Genomic DNA, 21,802 nt, shown 5'->3' with positions numbered 1-21,802 from the left:
ATCCTTGGGGCGTCCCTAACCATTACCCTTATCTAACCCTAACCTTTATCTAACCCAAACCCAAACCCTAACTATGACACTTATCTAACCCTAACCTTAACCCTTACCGTAAATACTTTAAACGTGAACTTCAATGTGGTAGTGACGTCCCAATGAATCTACATAACAAGGACCAACTCTGAACTGAGTGTGGCTGTCCGAGGTGCTGAAATCATGTATTCAAAAAGCGGTAAGACCAGTTAGTCATTATTGATTGAAAGTTATCACTTTGTTTACGTCACTATTTTTTCAGTTTTTACAGTCCTGAAATGCTACGTTGCGTTCTTCCTTCTCATGCTGCACTCTGCCTATGGAAGTGTGAGCTATTCTTACCTGTAGGAGATGAAACGCTGACCTGGCGAGCAGACTGTCTGGTCGTATGGCCCGTGTTGATACCGAAGCGAACCAAAAACGTTATTGTGACATTAATTTGGCAATCAGCAGTTGCTAAATACATTTTTAATGTTGAAGTAAGGGTTGTTGGGTCAGTTGATTATGAAGAGGGGTCGTCATATGACATGCAAATTAGAGCCATGGATGGGCCTGGGTTAACTTCATATTCTGTATTAATTATAGAAATAACCAACATAAATGACAACACCCCTGTAAAATATCTAAAATATCTGAGTAACCCCATAGCTGAGAACGCGTCACCTGGCACAGAGGTGGGCATCATTAACGTGCAGGATAGAGACTCTGAGAATATCCGACAGGTCCACTGCTCCATTCGGCAAAACGTTCCTTTTAATCTGGTACCATCCATCAAAAACTACTATTCTCTGGTGACCTTGGGCGAACTGGACCGTGAACTAGTATCTGATTACAACATTTGCAATCACTGCCACCGACGAGGACTCTCTGCCTCTGTCCTCCCAACAGACTTTGCTGAATAAATTGATGACTGATGGGTCTCCAAAGGGAGGCCTTACTGTTAATAGAAATAATCTACACTTGGTTTCATAATGTTATGGAATACGGCTATTTTTTTTCATTGAATCACAGCTAAAATGGTTTCAAAAATGTTTGGGCCCCACGGGCCCACAGGAATGCGTAATTTAGCGTGTCTACTAGTTCTCCACAAGTGATGTAGTTTGTAACGCATTTCAATCCCCTTAAAGTTCTAGTGAGAAATCCAGGGATGCTAATATTATGTGGTTTGGTTTGTCATGTGGGATATGTAGCCTCCTGTTGGTGATTTCATTTTTCACATACACACTGCATATTTTTGAGGTCACAGGAAAAGGGTTGATATAGGAGTATGGCTCCATACGAGTGAAGTGCTATGTAGCTCGTTTTAGGAAGAAGATAAATACTTTACATTGAGAGCTATTGAGACAGTGATGGGAGTAGCGGTGTGAGTGTCTTGCGTGCAGCGGCCTCGCAATGTCACTCTCCATGGTGCTGAAAATGCATACAATCCGCTTTTACCCCAATGAGATCTACTTATTGTTTAGTGTCACAACTTTAATTTCTTGCCATACTCTGTTTTTTTTGTGTGTGAATGCACTGATGCTTTTGTAATGGCTGAAGGAAACGCATTATAAATTACATCGCCTAAATCTGATATTTGCTTTGTAGCCTACTTCTCTTTTGTAGTATATTCATTCCACCTGATCTTAACTCATATCAATAGAATGCGGATTCTTGGCAATCATTTATGTGTTTGGGGTTTTATATACTGTCGCTTGCTGTTCTTTTCTTTTGATATTTCCAATAGCTTATCAACCATTTCAGCCTAGGCTATTCATAGGCATATTGAAATAGTTTGGCGAGATGTAAACGAATGTGAGATAATATGTGTAATATCTGAAGGGTACTCACTGTGTCGCTATTCACCAGCTATGTTTTTATAGATCCAGTTCTCCACCCACTTGTGTTGGGACAAGGCTCGGGTGCCATTTAGCTGCGGAAAAGGTTGGAGACGGTCAGATTGCGTGCACATTTTGAGAATGTAATTTCGAGGAAACTATTTTTTTTGATGAAATACTATTTGTTTGCATTGTATATTATCTTGGCTGTAAAGTGATTTTTGACGTTTTAATCCCACAATGGGGCACAAAGGATTTTCGGACGCAGTCCTGGTTTGCAGCGTTTCTTTCTTTCTTCTTCCACTGCACTCCACCTATGGAGACGTGAGCTATTATTTTCCAGAGGAGATGAAACGCGGATCTGTTATTGGAAATATAGCCAAGGATCTGGGGTTGGAGGCGAGCAGACTCTCCGCTCGTAAGGCCCGAATTGATACCGAAGGGAACCACAAACGTTATTGTGACATTAATCTGACTAGTGGTGATTTGATTGTTACCGAAAGAATTGACAGAGAGGAGCTTTGCGGAGAAAAGGTGTCATGCCTTCTGAGCTTTGAGTTAGTCCTCGAGAATCCTCTTGAGTTGCGTCGCATATCACTTCAAATACAAGATATCAATGACAATTCACCGATATTTCCGAAGGATACAATTAAACTGGAAATCAGAGAATCAGCTGACAAAGGAGCTCGCTATCGTGTGAACGCTGCTCATGACGCAGACATAGGACAGAATGCAGTTCAAAGTTACGTGCTACAAAGGAATAATCATTTTGTGTTGAGTGTTCAAACCACTTCTGCAGGTAGCAAATACGGTGAGTTAGTGCTTGACAAAGAATTAGACCGCGAGAAGCAGCAGGAATTACAATTATTGATCACAGCTGTGGACGGGGGCACTCCGCAGAGATCAGGTACTGTAGTCATACACGTCACTGTACTGGATGCTAACGATAACGCCCCAGTGTTTAGCCAAGCCGTCTATAAAGCCCGTCTGCCCGAAACATCTCCTTTAGGGACACTAGTTGTTACTGTGAGCAGTACTGATGCAGATGAAGGAGTGAACGGCGAAGTAATGTATGAATTCAGTCGAATGTCTGATAAGGCAAGGAAAATGTTTACATTGGACCAGAAAACGGGGGACATTACAGTGATAGGGGAGTTAGACTATGAAGAGGAATCAAAATATGAAATGTTTGTAGAAGGAAAAGATGGCTATGGCCTTTCTTCAGACACTAAAGTGATAATAGACATTACAGATGTAAATGACAACGCCCCTGTAATATATCTGAAATCTCTGAGTAACCCCATACCAGAGAACGCGTCACCTGGCACAGAGGTGGGCATCATTAACGTGCAGGATAGAGACTCTGAGAATAACCGACAGGTCCGCTGCTCCATTCAGCAACACGTTCCTTTTAATCTGGTACCATCCATCAAAAACTACTATTCTCTGGTGACCTCGGGCGAACTGGACCGTGAACTAGTGTCTGATTACAACATTACAATCATTGCCACCGACGAGGGCTCTCCGCCTCTGTCCTCCTCTAAAACCGTTCAGTTATCTGTAGCTGACGTCAACGACAACCCACCTGTGTTTGAGGAACAGTCCTATAGCGCCCACGTGACTGAAAATAACAAACCAGGCTCCTCCGTGTGTTCTGTTACTGCTCGAGACCCAGACTGGGGACAGAATGGCACAGTGATTTACTCTCTCTTACCTGGTGAGGCGAACGGTGTCCCGGTGTCCTCGTTCTTATCCGTTAACGGAGACACTGGGATGATCCACGCTGTGAGGTCGTTTGATTATGAACAGTTCAGGAGCTTTAAAGTCCACGTTGTGGCCAGAGACAATGGTTCTCCTCCGCTCAGCAGCAACGTCACCGTCAGTGTGTTCATAACAGATGTGAATGACAACTCTCCTCAGATACTATATCCCGCTCCGGATGGGAACTCCTTCATGACTGAGCTGGTCCCCAAAGCTGCACACGGGGGCTCTCTTGTTTCCAAGGTGATAGCGGTGGACGCGGACTCCGGACAGAACGCCTGGCTGTCCTATCATATAGTCAAATCCACTGATCCGGGACTTTTCACTATTGGTCTTCACAGCGGAGAAATCAGGACACAGCGGGACATTTCTGAATCTGACAACATGAAACAGAACCTTATTGTGTCAGTGAAAGATAACGGACAGCCATATCTCTCTGCGACCTGTGCAATGTATTTGGTGATTTCTGATAACTTGGCTGAAGTGCCAGAATTGAAAGATATATCTTATGATGATAGCAATTCCAAACTAACCTCTTATCTGATCATCGCGTTGGTGTCCATCTCCACCTTTTTCCTCACCTTCATTATTGTCATCCTGGCCGTGAGATTTTGCCACCATAAAAAACCTAGACTGTTGTTTGACGGAGCGGTCGCTATTCCCAGTGCTTATCTCCCGCCAAACTTCGCAGATGTGGATGGAGTTGGAACTCTCCGCAGCACTTACAATTATGACGCCTACCTGACGACCGGGTCACGCACTAGTGACTTCAAGTTCGTCAGATCCTACAATGACCACACGCTGCCCGCGGATCAGACTCTGAGAAAAACTCCAACAGACTTTTTTGAAGAACATGACGATTCTGAGGGATCAGCCGAGGTAGGCCTTTCATGCAAATAAAAATTGAGGAGATTTGCTTTGATGTTTTAAGAATATTATATCACAGCAAGTTCTTTACAATCAGATCTGAAATGCAACTATTTCATGTATTTCATTTCAAAGGGAAACATCGTATTGATTTTGAAATGTTTGTGTTGTGACCGATTTATTGTGATTGATAGATTGGCTGGACACCTGTGCAGCATGTACGCTGGTTGGTAGTTAGGTAGCCTATTGTGGTACAGTTTACATGTAGAGCTGTTTGTATATAATCATTTACCGAACAAGAGTGATGACAAAATCAGTTATAACTCAGCAGTAAAGACAGCAGCAACTCTGAACGAGTAGTGCTATCCGAGATCCTTGGGGCGTCCCTACCCTTAACCCTTACCGTAATCATTTTAAACGTGAACTTCAATGTGGTAGTTCCGTGCCAATGCTTCCACATAGCAAGGACCAACTCTGAACTGAGTGTGGCTGTCCGAGGTGCTGAAATAATGTATTCAAAAAGCGGTAAGACTAACTCGTCATTATTGATTGAAAGTTATCACTTTGCTTACGTCACTCTTTTTATGCAGGCTGCTAACCTAAAGACCAACAGCAACATGCAATGGTTTATTTGTGGTGGTTTTATGTTGTAATCTGTCTTTCTATTTGGTTATTAATTGATCTAAAGAGATGAACGTATCGAATAGTTGATCAAGAATGCATGTAGCCTAGCACGTCTTTATTTGAAAAGCATTCAGGACGATGTCAGATCATTTGTGTAATATCTGAAGTGTAATATGTGTAATATCCTCACTGTGTCGCTAGATTTGGTGTCATTTCACTGCAGAAAGGAGTGGAGACGGTCAGATATCACACATATTTTGTTGATGACGTGGCGAATTTTCATAATCTTTTGTGTAATACTAGACTATTTACTAACATTGATTTATATATATTCATGGTGTTTCACCGTTCGTATTCAAAGGATGGGAAACAAAGGATTTTCCGTGATAGTCCTGAAGTGCTAAATTGCTTTCTTCCTTCTCATGCTGCACTCTGTCTAAGTAGATGTCAACTATGTCAACAACTTACCGGAGGAGATGAAACGCTTATCTTTTATTGGAAATATAGCCAAGGATCTCCGTCTGATGGCGAGCAGACTGTCTGGTCATAATGCCCGTATTGATACCGAAGCGAACCAAAAACGTTATTGTGACATTAATTCAGCAGTTGCTAAATACATTTTTGACTGCTACGTTAATGTTGTGTACCCATTGATTCTTGAAGAATATATCTTATAAATGCCTCATGAGCTTAGTTCAACTGTCGTTCCCCATCAGAATTGATCTGATGAACATGAAGTTCGTCAGATCTTACAATGACAACACGCTGCCCTCGGAACAGACTCAGAGAAAAACTCCTACTTACTTTGCAGAAATCTTTGACGATTCTGAGGGGTCCACAGAGGAAGGCTTAATTTGATTATATATATATACATATATATATATATATACATATATATACACACATATATATATATATATATATATATATATATATATATATATATATATACACGGGGGACCGAGTGAATGACCTGCAGAGAGCTGGGACCAAAGTAACAAAATCTACCATCAGTAACACAATACGCCGCCAGGGACCCAAATCCTGCAGTGTCAGACGTGTCCCCCTTGCTTAAGCCAGTACATGTCCAGGTCCGTCTGAAGTTTGCTAGAGAGCATTTGGATGATCCAGAAGAAGTTTGGGAGAATGTTATATGGTCAGATGAAACCAAAATATAACCTTTTGGTAAAAACTCAACTTGTCGTGTTTGGAAGACAAAGAATGTTGAGTTATATCCAAAGAACCCCATACCTACTGTGAAGCATGGGGGTGGAAACATCATGCTTTGGGGCTGTTTTTCTGCAAAGGGACCAGGACGACTGATCCGTGTAAAGGAAAGAATGAACGGGGCCATGTATCGTGTGATTTTGAGTGAAAACCTCTTTCCATCAGCAAGGGCATTGATTATGAAATGTGGCTGGGTCTTTCAGCATGACAATAATCCCAAACACACCGCCCGGGCAACGAAGGAGTGGCTTCGTAAGAAGCATTTCAAGGTCCTGGAGTGGCCTAGCCAGTCTCCAGATCTCAACCCCATAGAAAATCTTTGGAGGGAGTTGAAAGTCCGTGTTGCCCAGCAACAGCCCCAAAACATCACTGCTCTAGAGGAGATCTGCATGGAGGAATGGGCCAAAATACCAGCAACAGTGTTTGAAAACCTTGTGAAGACTTACAGAAAACGTTTGACCTCTGTCATTGCCAACAAAGAGTATATAACAAAGTATTGAGATAAACTTTTGTTATTGACCAAATACTTATTTTCCACCATAATTTGCAAATTAATTCATTAAAAATCCTACAATGTGATTTTCTGGATTTTTTTTCTTCTAATTTTGTCTGTCATAGTTGAAGTGTACCTATGATGAAAATTACAGGCCTCTCTCATCTTTTTAAGTGGGAGAACTTGCACAATTGGTGGCTGACTAAATACTTTTTTGCCCCACTGTATATATATGTAAGTATATATGTATATATGTATATATATATGTGTATATATATGTGTGTGTGTATATATATATATATATATATATACAGTTGCAGAAGAGCTCGGAAGTTTACATGCACCTTAGGCAAATACATTTAAACTCAGTTTTACACAATTCCTGACCTTTAATCCTAGTAAAAAATTCCCTTTTTTAGGTCAATTAGGATCACCACTTTATTTTAAGAATGTAAAATGTCAGAATAATAGTGGAGTGAATGATTTATTTCAACTTTTATTTCTTTCATCACATTCCAAGTGGGTAAGAAGTTTACATACACTCAATTAGTCTTTGGTAGCATTGCCTTTGTAACAGTATAGACTTTACGTCCGTCCCCTCGCCCCGATCTGGGCGAGAACCAGGGTCGCTCTGCACACATCACCAGTCACCTCGAAGCATCGTTACCCATCACTCCACAAAAGCCACGGCCCTTGCAGAGCAAGGGGAACAGCTACTTGAAGGTCTCAAAGCGAGTGACGTCACCGATTGAAATGCTATTAGCGCGTACCACCGCTAACTAGTTAGCCAGTTCACATCCGTTACACTCACCTCCCTTTTGACCTCCCCCTTTTCCGCTGCAACCAGTGATCCGGGTCAACAGCATCACTGTAACAGTATGACTTTAATCCGTCCCCTCGCCTATACCCGGGCTTGAACCAGGTACCCTCTGCACATATCAACAGTCACCACGAAGCATCGTTACCCATCACTCCACAAAAGCCACGGCCCTTGCAAAGCAAGGGGAACCGCTACTTCAAGTTCTCAAAGTTAGTAACGTCACCAATTGAAATGCTATTAGCGAGCACCACCGCTAACTAGCTAGCCATTTCACATCCGTTACACCTTTAATTTTTTAACTTGGGTCAAAACTTGGGTATTCTTCCACAAGCTTCCCACAATAAGTTGGGTGAATTTTGGCCCATTCCTCCTGACAGAGCTTGTTTGTAGGCCTCCTTGCTCACACACGCTTTTTCAATTCTGCCAACAAATTCTCTATGGGATTGACTTTGTTGTCCTTAAGCCATTTTGCCACAACTTTGGAGGTATGCTTGTGGTCATTGTTCATTTGGAAGACCCATATGCGACCAAGCTTTAACTTCCTGACGGATGTCTTGAGATGTTACTTCAATATATCCACATAATATTCCTTCCTCAATAATATTCCTTGCCATCTATTTTGTGAAGTGCACCAGTCCCTCCTACAGCAAAGCACCCCCACAACATGATGCTGCCACCCCCGTACTTCACGGTTGGAATGGTGTTCTTTGGCTTGCAAGCCTCCCCCTTTTTCCTCCAAACATAACAATGGTCATTATGGCCAAACAGTTCTATTTTTGTTTCATCAGACCAGAGGACATTCCCCCAAAAAGCACAATCTTTGTCCCCATGTGCAGTTGCAAACCGTAGTCTGGCTTTTTTATGGCGGTTTTGGAGCAGTGGCTTCTTCATCGCTAAGAGGTCTTTCAGGTTATGTCGATGTAGAACTCATTTTACTGTGGATTTACTGTAGATACGTTTGTACCTGTTTCCTCCAGCATCTTCACAAGGTCCTTTGCTGTTGTTCTGGGATTGATTTGCACTTTTCACACCAAAGTACGTTCATCTCTAGGAGACCGAACGCGTCTCCTTCCTGAGCAGTGTGATGGATGCATGGTCCCATGGTGTTTATACTTGCGTAATATTGTTTGTACAGACGAACGTGGTACCTTCGGGCATTTGGAAATTGCTCCCAAGGATGAACCAGACTTGTGGAGGTTTACAATTTTCTTTCTGAGGTCTTGGCTGATTTCTTTGGATTTTCCCATGATGTCAAGCAAAGAGGCACTGAGTTTGAAGGTAGGCCTTGAAATACATCCACAGGTACACCTCCAATTGACTCAAATGATGTCAATTAGCCTATCAGAAGCTTTTAAAGCCATTACATCATTTTTTTTTTCCAAGCTGTTTAAAGGCACAGTCAACTAAGTGTATGTAAACTTCTGACCCACTGGAATTGTGATACTATGAATAATAAGTTAAATAATCTGTCTGTAAACAATTGTTGGAAAAATGACTTGTGTCATGCCCAAAGTCGATGTCCTAACCGACTTGCCAAAACTATAGTTTGTTTACAACAAATTTGTGGAGTAGTTGAAAAACGAGTTTAGGACCCTGCCTTTCAAAGGTGATTCATAAAAATCCAAATAACTTCACAGATCGTCATTGTCAAGCGTTTAAACACTGTTTCCCATGCTTGTTCAATGAACCATAAACAATTAATGAACATGCACCTGTGGAACGGTCGTTAAGACACTAACGGCTTACAGACGGTAGGCAATTAAGGTCACAGAAAACTTAGGACACTAAAGAGGCCTGTCTACTGACTCTGAAAAACAAAAAGAAAGATGCCCAGGGTCCGTAATCATCTGCGTGAATGTGCAATAGGCATGCACATTCTACCATTCCAGTGTTTAATTGCTATATTTTAATTACTTTGCCACCCTATTTATTGCCTTACCTCTCTTATCCTACCTCATTTGCACACACGGTATATAGATTTTTCTACTGTATTATTGATTGTATGTTTGTTTATTCCATGTGTAACTCTGTGTTGTTGTATGTGTCAAACTGCTTTGCTTTATCTTGGCCAGGTCGCAGTTGCAAATGAGAACTTGTTCTCAACTAGCTTACCTGGTTAAATAAAGTTGAAATAAGAAGACATTTCAAAATGCTGTAAGGAGGCACGAGGACTGCAGATGTGGCCAGGGAAATAAATTGCAATGTCTGTACTGTGAGACGCCTAAGACGGCGCTACAAGGAAACAGAAGCGACAGATGATAGTCCTCGCAGTGGCAGACCACAGGTAACAACACCTGCACAGGATCAGTACATCCGAACATTACACCTGTGGGACAGATACAGGATGGCAACAACACCTGCCCGAGTTACACCAGGAATGCACAATCTCTCCATCAGTGCTCAGACTGTCTGCAACAATGTTGCCTATGGGCACAAACCCACTCCCTGACCAGGAGTGTTGGTTGGATTGGCGTTTATCATCGAAGGAATGAGCGTCACACCGAGGCCTGTACTCTGGAGCGGGATCGATATGAGGTGGAGGGTCCGTCATGGTCTGGGGCGGTGTGTCACAGCATCATCGGACTGAGCTTGCTGTCATTGCAGGCAATCTCAATGCTCAATGCTGCGTTACAAGGAAGACATCCTCATGTGGTACCCTTCCTGCAGGCTCATCCTGACATAACCCTCCAGCATGAAATTGCTGTGCGTAATTATGTGCGTAATTTCCTGCAAGACAGGAATGTCAGTGTTCTGCCATGGCCAGCGAAGAGCCCGGATCTCAATCCCATTGAGCACGTCTGGGACCTGTTTGATCAGAGGGTGAGGGCTAGGGCTATTCCCCACAGAAATGTCTGGGAACTTGCATGTGCCTTGGTGGAAGTGTGGAGTAACATCTCACAGCAAGAACTGGCAAATCTGGTGAAGTTCATGAGTAGGAGATGCACTGCAGTACTTAATGCAGCTGGTGGCCACACCAGATACTGATTGTTACTTTTGATTTTGATCCCCCCCTTTGTTCAGAGACACATTATTCCATTTCTGTTAGTCACATGTCTGTGGAACTTGTTCAGTTTATGTCTCAGTTGTTGAATTTTGTTATGTTCCTACAAATATTTACACATGTTAATTAAGTTTGCTGAAATGAAATGCAGTTGACATTTAGAGGACATTTCTTTTTTTCTGAGTTCTTATTCTTATTCCATCCCTTTAGATTTGTGTGTATTAGGTAGTTGTTGTGGAATTGTTAGATTACTTGTTAGATATTTGCTGCACTGTCGGAACTAGAAGAACAAGCATTCCGCTACACTCGCATTAATCTGCTAACCATGTGTATGTGACCAATAATATTTGATTTGATTTGTACAATAACCTTTTTTCCCCTGGATTAATTCAGTATTCTCACAGGAGTAACCTAAATCAATGCCCCAGTTTGCCCTTTTCAAGACAACTTTGAACTTGGAAAATTCGCACATTACCTACTTGGAAACTTATTGTAGAAAGATGAGGTCCGAGTTTCCCACTTCGAAAGTATCAGAATCAACCAATAGGAAACTCTACGCTAAAAACATACCCACATTTTTATTCAGAGGATCAGAGTTTCCGAGTTGTCTTGAAAGCCGCCATATTGGTTAACTTGTTCATGCTTTAGGTTTGATTATATTGATGATAATGTGTATATACCCTCAAAATTGAAGTGAAAATGTTTTATGCTAATCTATTTTGTGGGTGGAATTATTTTGATTTGAGTATGTGCTTTGAGCTGTGATGTCTATGATGTGATTGATTGATTTAGATGTTTTTTTTACATATGCCTACACGCAGTATGTTTAAAATGAGTTAGTAGCCTTGTTTGCCCTGTTCGAGTGCAGGCCTATTTGGAAAGGGTTTACAAAATATAAATATGGTATTCTATACGGCGACTAAGACAGAGTGATGAGAGAAGCGTAGAGCAGCGGCATTTGTATGTCGCTGTCCATGGTGCTGAAAGGACATTTTTACAACCTTTAGGGTTTACTTTTCATCGCATTTTGACTGTCATTACTTCCATTCATTGCCATACTCTCTGTTTTTGTATATTGCACCTCAAATATGATACCTGCAACGTAGACCTATACCTTTTTGGATATGTGTTCACTTTGCAACATATTTCTTTCAATCTATATCTTAACTCTTAACGTGAAAATAGTCTGATATGGATTTTAATGCCTGGTAAATCCATTTGAACTCAATCACTTTTTGACGTCACCCGTTTTGATTTGAACGAAACCTTCCATACATATTTGCCTGTTGTAGAGGTAGGTGTTCGGTAAGGGACTTTTTGGACCGGAATTCCAAAATATTCAAGAGATAAATGTGCTCAAAGTTGACTGATGTTACATACCACACCATACCATGAGACAACCATGTCTTCATCGCTGGAAAAGATCAACAAAAGGTTTAGATTGATATCATATATAAAAACTTACAAACAGGGTTGTAAAACTATATTGGGGGGGAGTAAATAAAATTATAGATATTTTCTTAAACCTTTAACATTAATTATCTAAAAAACGCGTAAATTTTTTCATGTTACCTTCTGTTGTATCTTAGACCCTATTTTGAATGTAGGTGTCATGTTTTGGCTGATAAATGTACAGAAAAAATTGCAATAACATTTACATTTCAACTTTGAAATAGTACCACAAAGGTGGTTGGAGGCCCACACATCAGAGAATGTTGACTTGAATGGGAATATCTGTTGTTTTAAATTATACTGCCAATTCTCAATATACTGTAAACCTATTGATATGATAGAAATATAGATCATAGAATAGACATGACCATTCAAGTTGACATTCGACAGTGGTCTGTCTACAAGCTAAATTACTCTGGTCTGAAGGGATAGGTCCGTTCTATTAAATGTATGTCTATGATTGAAATGACACCCACCCAGTATTCAAGAGCATGATGTATCTCAACCGATAGCGGGCACAGCGCAGAATAGGGTCTGAGCTACAACATATGCAAATATTTTTTTTTAAATCACAGTTGACACATGGTTAGATACTTGATGTTAAAGGTTTATATCTAACAAAATCGAACAACTAAAGGCTATCCAAAACAAATATTATGGGTTATATTCTAGTCACTCAAAAATGCTGTTTTACATGGGAATCAGAATGATTTAAATATATATATATTTTTTAGAAATAATAACGTGGTTTGACAACACTGTTTGTAAGCTTTTACATGATTTCCAACTCAACCGTTTTGTATCTTCCAGTTAGGAACACATGGATGTCCAATGGTATGAAACATGAGTAAACTTTGAGCACCTTTATCTCCTGGATGTTATGGCATTCAGGTCCAAAAAGTCACTTTTTGACCTCTTCTCCACGGGAAAACATTAATAGAAAGTTTTGTTTCAGGGATGCTGTCAAAAAAGGGAATGAAATCGACTGGATTTACCCTTCCGTGATTGATGTGTTGTGCGTTTTACTGCCGTTTACTGTTTTTCTATATATATGTCTTATTTACGTAATTACAGTTGTAGTCTACCTATTCAATCATGCAGCCCACTTATATAGGCTACAGATTCCTATGGTGACATTTCGTGAAATATACTGTAGATTTAGGTTTGTTACCTTATGTCATTTCTAAAGAGTACTCACTGTGTCGCTATTCACCAGCTGTGTTTTTATAGATCCAGCTCTCAACCCACTTCGTTCTGTTTCCAGGCCAGTGTGCTCTGGTGCCATTTAGCTGAGGAAAAGATTTGGAAACGGTCAGATTTCTGCCACATTCGGTGGATATTATTTTAATCAGACTCCATATTTTTGTGGAACACTATTTCTTTACATTCCAGTAACTAAGGGGCGGCAGGGTAGTGGTTAGAGTGGTTGGACTAGTAACCGGAAGGTAGCATGTTCAAACCCCCTAGCTGACAAGGTACAAATCCGTCGTTCTGAACAGGCAGTTAACCCACTGTTGCTAGGCCGTCATTGAAAAGCAGAATCTGTTCTTAACTGACTTGCCTAGTTACGAAAATTATAATAATAATCAAATGCTAGTTTGCAGTTTATATTCCAAGGATGGGTCACAAAGGAATATCGGTGGTCTGCAGCTTTGCATTCTTTCTCCAAACGCTGCACACCGCCTTTGGAGACGTGAGCTGTTCCTTTCCGGAGGAGATGAACCGCAAATCTGTCATTGGAAATATAGCCAAAGATCTCGTTTTGAAAGCCAGCAGACTGTCCACCCGTAAGGCCCGAATTGATACCGAGTGGAACTATGCACGTTATTGTGATATTAATCAGAGTACCGGGGATTTGGTTGTTGCGGAAAGGATTGACAGAGAGGAGCTATGTGGATATAAGGTTTCGTGTATGCTTACATTCGAGTTGGTTCTAGAAGGTCCTTTGGAATTGCATCGTGTATCACTACTGACTGAGGATGTCAATGATAATTCACCCATTTTCCCGAAGGACACAATCAAATTGTAAATTAGTGAGTTGGCAGTCAAAGGGGCTCGCTATCGTGTTAACGAGGCACATGACGCAGGGACAGAACACAGTGCAAAGGTAGACATTACAAAGTAATGAACATGTTGTGCTGTCTGTTCACGATTACACAGATGGAAGAAAGAACGTAGAGTTGGTTTTAGATCAAGAACTAGATCGTGAAGAAAAACAGGACATGAGTTTACTGCTAACAGCAATAGATGGCGGCACTCCGCAGAGATCAGGTACTGTAGTCATACACGTCACTGTACTGGATGCTAACGATAACGCCGCAGTGTTTAGCCAGGCCGTCTATAAAGCCAGTCTGCCTGAAAACTCTCCTTTAGGTACTGTAGTGGTTACAGTAAGTGCTACATATGGAGATGAGGGAGTGAATGGGGATGTGACGTATGAATTCAGTCGCATATCTGACAAAGCAATAAAGGTATTTTCTTTGGGCCACAATACTGGAGAAATTAAGGTGATAGGTCCGATAGATTTCGAAGGCGACCCAAAATATGAAATGCTCATAGAGGGTAAAGATGGCTATGGCAGGGACAGAACACAGTGCAACGGGTGTGGCTGAATAAGACGAATCCAGTCATTTGAAGGGGTGTCCACATATTTTTGTATGTATATTATATATTCGGTGGATATTTCACTCATACTTCACATATTTGAGGTTACAGAAAATGAGTTGATAATCGGAATTTGGCACTTTTTGAGTGAATGTTTGTTTGGAAAGGGTTTACTGTGTCTGGCGAGCTTTTTGTAGAATTATGAGAGAATCCGTGTGCGAGTTTTTAAAGTGCAGTGCCGCTGAAGGCCTCTGATTGTTTCTGTCCATGGTGCTGAAATGTGGAAAAGGTCTATAAACCAGTAGGGATCATTCATCATTGATTGACTGACGTGTCAACACTTTCCTTTCATGCCATCTTCTCTGTTTTCGTAGATTACATTGGGTGTGCTGGCTGTAAAACCAGGATTATACATCTTATTTGCCTTGCACCTTATATTTCAGATGTGTGTTCCTAAACGACTCTTTTGTAATGAACGTATTTTTCGCCTGAGTATGCGGACTGAATTCGTGCGACGATTTATATGCTGTGGACATACATAGTGGCATTTCCTATCCGTCTATTTGGTTATGGTTATTTCGATAAACGCAGGGTAAAAGTTATACCAAATAGCTATAAAGCAGGCTATAGGTATTAGTCACGTTTTGTAAATCATTTTGAGAAATAGTTGCTGTGTGTCATTTTGAAAGGTATACTCAAAGTGTCGCTGTTCACCAGCAGTGTTTTAATAGATCCAGTTCTCCACCCACTGGTGTTGTCATAAAGCTCGGGTGCCGTTGAGCTGACGTGTCTCTAACACTCAGCATACCGTATGCGATCCGACAACCTAATTGGTGCAGTTTGTCTTGCAAATGTGTGTCATGTTCACATGTGTAGGCTACATGTCTGTTGTTGAAGTGACAGTATAGACTTTTACAACAACTTGTTGACAACCTTACTTGTCGAACTACTTTGACATTCTCTTAGGACACAGTAATCAGAGGACATGACCTGTCAGTGACATGCAAACACGATAGACATTTCTAATGCAACGTATTTTGTAGATCAAGTCACATCATCAGATATTATATAATGCAATTATTATCTAGGTCTCTGGGTGACGCTATTTTATCGCACTGGATTGGAATATGGCTTAATACAATCCAATGCTCTCCCTCCCCATCCGTGTAATTGTGTGTGTGTGTGTGTGTGTGTGTGTGTGTGTGTGTGTGTGTGTGTGTGTGTGTGTGTGTGTGTGTGTGTGTGTGTGTGTGTGTGTGTGTGTGTGTGTGTGTGTGAGAGAGAAAGAGAGAGGAAGAGAGAGGAAGAGAGAGGAAGAGAGAGGTAGAGAGAGCAAGAGAGCGAGAACTTTGGTAGCCCAGTCGTAGTCATAGTGAGAGTGAGTGCACGCGATTGAGGCAGGAGGAGAGAAATCCAAACTGACACGAGCAGGCTCCGGAGTAGGGCATGCTCTACTCGGCTCGAGACGAGTATAAGAAGGTCACTGCGTCGCTTTGATGCTATATTTATTTTCAACCAAACTATATATTTTATAACTAATCTTAGTCGTGTTTAAACATGGTTTTACTACTAATAAATCGTATTATCAACAAGGGATTTACCAAAGAGCAACTGTGCGTAACACGGAGTAGCTGGCTGCGATTTTGGGGGACTGTGCTTCTCTTCGGCGCGTCGTTTGGAGATGTGCGCTACTCCGTACCAGAGGAGATGGAGCGCGGCTCGGTCATTGGGAACCTGGCTCTGGATCTGGGGCTGAAATTAGTTGAGATTGGTGCACGTCGAGCCCGCATCGTGGCGGAGGGCACTCGGCAGCTTTGTGAGCTTGACTATGGTTCGGGCTCTCTGTTGGTCAGCGAGAGGATAGATAGAGAGGAGTTGTGCGTGCAGGCAGCTGTCTGCGTCCTACAGTATCAGCTGCTGCTGGAGGATCCGCTCAAAGTGTACAGTCTTGTTTTGGACATTCAGGATATGAATGACAATAGCCCTGCTTTTGCTACTGGGTTAATTGACCTGGACCTGGTCGAGTCGACGGTGCCGGGGAGACGCTTCCCTCTGGAGAGTGCGCATGACCCTGATTTGGGAACCAACTCGGTTCGTGATTATAGACTGAGTCACAATGATCATTTTGCCTTAGAAATGAACACTCAAGTGAATGGAATAGCATACCCAGAGCTGGTTCTGAAAAAAACTTTGGACCGGGAGAACCAGGCCGAATACACTCTGACCATCAGTGGGGTTGACGGGGGGAATCCTGCCAGGTCAGGTACTGCGTCTGTTCACATCCATGTTCTGGATGCCAATGACAACGTCCCCGTTTTCAGCCAGAGGACTTACAGAGCCTCTCTGATAGAGAATTCTGCCACGGGCGTTTTGGTGGCGACGCTGAACGCCACTGATTTAGATGACGGTGCATATGGGGAGATAACCTACTATTTCAGCCACATGTCTGACAAAACTAGAGGCATCGTTGAAATTGACCCTGTGAGTGGGGAGGTGAGGGTGGCGGGTCAAGTGGACTATGAGGAGGCGAGTGCGCATGAACTTGATGTCCAGGCTAAAGATGGCGGGGGTCAGGCATCACACTGTAAACTCATCATTGAAGTGATTGATGTGAACGACAACGAACCAGTTATTGCAGTGAAATCAGCCACGGCTATCATTTCTGAGGATTCTAAACCCGGTACCATGGTTGCTCTGCTTAACGTGTATGACCTGGACACTGGAAACAGTGGTCGGGTCAAGTGTGCCATCTCAAACGACATACCTTTCAAGTTGATATCAGAGGTTAAGAATTACTATATGTTGGTGACTGATGGTATATTAGATAGAGAGATGAACCCACACTATAACATCACGGTGACAGCTATCGACTCTGGTTCTCCCGAACTGTTCAGTAGAAACGTGATATCCATCACAGTGGGTGACGTGAATGACAATCCCCCTACATTTACGCAGAGCGAGTACACCACCAAAGTTTGGGAAAACCAACACAGAGGCACGTTGGTGATAAGGGTGAGAGCCGAGGATCTAGATGCAGGACCCAATGCGAAAATACTGTACTCTTTATCAGAAGGCATGACCCCAGAAACATTCTCTTCCCTCTCCATTAACGCAGAGACCGGAGAGCTCTTCACCTCGCGCCCCTTTGATTATGAGCAGGCCAGTCACTATCAGGTAGGAGTGACAGCTCAAGACGGTGGTGACCCTCCTCTTTCCAGTACTTGCACTGTGAGGGTGTTCGTCGGTGACCATAACGACAACACACCTGTTGTTCTGTATCCTGTCCAATCATCTGGCTTCATCGCTGAGGACCTGGTGCCACTGGAGGCACCTAAAGGTTACCTGGTTACCAAAGTGCTTGCTGTAGATGCTGACTCTGGCAATAACGCGTGGCTCTCCTACCATGTGGTCAAAGCGTCACAGCCCAACCTCTTCACTGTGGGCCTGCACAGCGGGGAAATCAGGACTGTGAGGCCATTTTTAGAGCAGGACGAGTCGAAACAAACTCTTGTCATCATGGTAAGGGACAATGGGCCTCAGTCTCTCTCAGCCACTGCCACAGTCAATGTAGTCATTGGCGATGACATGCCTGTTTTAAACGAGCTTTTTGAGAACACGGACGATGACTCACAGGCGAGCTATAACTTGACGCTTTATTTGAAAATCGCCCTGGCAACCGTGTCTTCTCTCCTCCTTGTTCTGATCAGTGCGGTCATGTACTTCAAGATGTGTCGTCGCGGGTTTGTGTACCGCGCGTCTAGCCTCCCAGTCTTCCCCGCGGCCTACGGCCCCCCGAGATACGCTGACGTCAGCCGGTGTGGAACTGTCCTGAAAGATGACCAATACGACTCCTTTCTGACCACTGGCTCGTGGAAAGGTGACTTCCGTTTCGGGCCCTCCATGGACACTGACCCATTGAGGAAAAGCGGCATGGCCTATCAAAAAGGCACACTCAGACGAAAGGTGAGCCTTTGGGAATGGACTTCTGATGACGTAGTTCATTAAGTGTCAGCTAATGTATTTATTTTAAATTTTACCTTTATTTAACCAGGCAAGTCAGTTAAGAACAAATTCTTATTTTCTATGACGGCCACTATTCAGGGGCAGAACGACAGATTTGTACCTTGTCAGCTCGGGGGTTTGAACTCACAACCTTGCGGTTACGAGTCCAACGCTCTAACCACTAGGCTACCCTGCCACCCTATGGCAAAGCATTGCATCGGTTGAATGCGTTCAGTTGTGCAACGAACTGGGTATCCCCTTTCCCTTATATCTTATCTGAACTAAGCTCTGCTCATCTACCAGCAACTGTCTGGTTCAGTTGGTAGAGCATGGTGCTTGCATCACCAGGGATGTGGGTTCGATTCCCATGGGGGACCAGTATGCAAATGTATACACTCAAGTCGCTCTAGATAAGAGCACCTGCTAAATGACTAAAATGTAAATGTGAGAGTGTCATCATCTCTTGTGTAGCCTATCATTCTACTGCCCTGCCTGTCCTTTCTGTGTACTCTGTTTCTCTATGTGTGGTTGTCTAGCAGGCTGATCTCTATGTTAGTTGGTTTGTTTTGGGAGCTAAAACCAGTTTGCAAGCTGCTATTTCTTTTATCTTGATATCATCATGTAGTTACGTCACACCTACAGTGGTTATGTCACACCTACAGTGGTTATGTCACACCTACAGTGGTTATGTCACACCTACAGGGGTTATGTTACACCTACAGTGGTTATGTCACACCTACAGTGGTTATGTCACACCTACAGTAGTTATGTCACACCTACAGTGGTTATGTCACACCTACAGTGGTTATATCACACCTACAGGGGTTATGTTACACCTACAGTGGTTATGTCACACCTACAGTGGTTATGTTACACTATGTCACCTCATATGACCTCTCATTGAAACGGTTATAAGGAAAGGTCAAAGGTTGCTACTCTGATGGCCTCTGATGGAGCTTCACTGCTGCTGTGCTCAGTTGTCCTGGTCAGTAGTGATCTGGCTGTACTCAGGTCAGAGGTTAAACGTTGTAATGGTTATCGTGTGTGTGTGTGTGTGTGTGTGTGTGTGTGTGTGTGTGTGTGTGTGTGTGTGTGTGTGTGTGTGTGTGTGTGTGTGTGTGTGTGTGTGTGACTGTGTGTGTGTGTGTGTGTGTGTGTGTGTGTGTGTGTGTGTGTGTGTGTGTGTGTGTGTGTGTGTGTGTGTGTGTGTGTGTGTGTGTGTGTGTGACTGTGTGTGACTGTGTGTGACTGTGTGTGACTGTGTGTGACTGTGTGTGACTGTGTGTGACTGTGAGTCCTCAACGCAGAGCGGTGAGCTTGTCACATTGGTTAGATTTCCATGTGAACCCATGTGTGCTCATGTTATGGCTGCAGGCTCTGTAATGGTCCACATTTCGGTCATGGGAGAAGAAATAAAAAATGTGAAGCATAAACAGCATTATGGAAAATCCCAATTTGTCTGCTATGCTGTGTTATACTGTAGCCATGGCCCAGCCAATGGGATATGCAGTGCGTTACAGGGATTTAACTAGTGCCCGAGCCTTTTCCTGCTCAGGTCATCAGGAAACACTCCTGGGCCTAAGTGTGTGCATTGTGTTGAGTTGTGTGGTACATTTCTGTTTACTTGCTTTTGACATCTCCACACTCTGGTTTAGTGATCACATTCAGAATAGTCCTATTGGATGTTGCATTGATCAGGTATCGACTGCAGTTCTGTTGAGAGCCTGTACCTGCTGTAGTGTTGGGGTCGTACAGATGCCCTGGTACAGAGACTATGATAATTCCTTCACAGAACACTGCTTTCCAATTTGTCTGGTCCAATTTTGTGTCGGCCAACCATATCAAATATCAAACGATCATAGCAATGTCTTCCTAACGGTTTGCTTTCCCCCTCTCTTTCCCTCTCTCTCTCTCTTTGGCCTCCCTCTCCCTCTGAATGGACCTCCTCTACATATATGACAGGTGAGAAACGTTCACTTTTCTAATTCTACTTGCAACGCTCACACACAATGAGCAACACACACGGGCTCCAAAACAATGCTAGTAAGTAAGACACCGTAGGCCGCAGGTCTCGCATATATTCACAACTAGGCAACGCTCTCTAAAAAAAAAGAGCCACTGTGACATTTTGGGGACATCTCTCTCTCTCTCTCCCCCATGTCTTTTCTCGCTCCACTTGTCTGTTACTTGTCTGCCTTCAAAATGGCAACTACATTGTGTTTTCCTTAGTATAGCTCCAAAGAGAGAACCATGCATCAATCTATACTATTTCTAAGTGGCTTTGTACTCAAAACAAAGCACGTAAGGTCATTTTATTTAACCTTCAATTATCCAGGGTAGTCTCACTGAGATAAAAATCTGTTTTTCAAGAGAGACCTGGTCCAACCGAGACTGCAGCAGGGGGGAGGGGGGGACAATAACAACTTACAGACAGAGACACACCATGAACTTCATGTTGATGTAGACACATACAATACAATTACAGAAACATACAAGCGTTGTAGATTTTTTTTTTATTGATCATATGTACCACTGCATCAAGTCCTAATGACAATCACATTCTTCAGTAACATGTGAGTCAACCAAACTTTTAAACAAGACCCTGGAGTTTCCAGCTGGTCTGGAGAGAATTCCAAGACCACGGAGCTGAGTAGCTAAAACACCTTTTGCCATGATCTGATTTTAGGAACCGTTAAATGTAAGTAAGAGTGAGACCGTGACTGGTATTTATTTTTAAGACCTTATCAAAGAAGAACAGAGATAAAGCTGCAGTTTTCCCAAAATGGCCTAATAGATCATAGTAGACCAACGTTTAAGCCTCTACGTAGAGTCAACGAAGACCAGCCAACAGCACGTTAGAGATCACAGTGGTGTGTCAGATGCTTTTGGTTGGTAGTAAACCTACGTGCTGCATGATACATGGAATCAAGTGTCTTCAGGGTAGTGCTTGGGGTCTGCCCATAAACAACATCATTTTTTTAGCGTTGTAAAATACCATGCACTTTGTTTTTGAGGAATTCGGAACAAGCTTCAACTCGTACAGATTCTGTTGAATTATGCTAAAAGCTACAGTATGTTGAGCTTTTTCAAAAGCCAAAGTAAAA

The 21,802-nt window shown here is 42.6% G+C and overlaps 2 protein-coding genes across 2 annotated transcripts in view; both read left to right on the top strand.

Moving 5' to 3' along the window:
- The first annotated feature begins 1,964 nt into the window (after positions 1-1,964).
- Positions 1,965-21,802, top strand: part of LOC135526268 (protocadherin gamma-C5-like) — a 184,504-nt gene continuing 164,666 nt past the window's right edge. Inside the window, exon 1 of the mRNA XM_064954497.1 lies at positions 1,965-4,487. Within this exon, the coding sequence (XP_064810569.1) occupies positions 2,088-4,487 (2,400 nt within the window). The 5' untranslated portion in view covers positions 1,965-2,087. The remainder of the gene's footprint in view (positions 4,488-21,802) is intronic.
- LOC135526849 (protocadherin beta-16) lies at positions 16,254-20,081 on the top strand. The gene is made up of 2 exons (XM_064955521.1): positions 16,254-18,659; positions 20,073-20,081. Exons 1-2 carry the CDS (start codon positions 16,254-16,256, stop codon positions 20,079-20,081), a joined length of 2,415 nt encoding a protein of 804 aa, XP_064811593.1.

Source organism: Oncorhynchus masou, chromosome 32, assembly GCF_036934945.1.
Source record: "Oncorhynchus masou masou isolate Uvic2021 chromosome 32, UVic_Omas_1.1, whole genome shotgun sequence".
Lineage (NCBI taxonomy): Eukaryota > Metazoa > Chordata > Actinopteri > Salmoniformes > Salmonidae > Oncorhynchus > Oncorhynchus masou.
The sequence above is the reverse complement of the archived record's forward strand: the minus strand, read 5'-3'. Positions and strand labels throughout refer to the sequence as shown.

What these genes read in the sequence shown, in the direction of transcription:
- LOC135526849 (XM_064955521.1), top strand. Translation starts at nt 16,254, where the DNA reads ATGGTTTTACTACTAATAAATCGTATTATCAACAAGGGATTTACCAAA.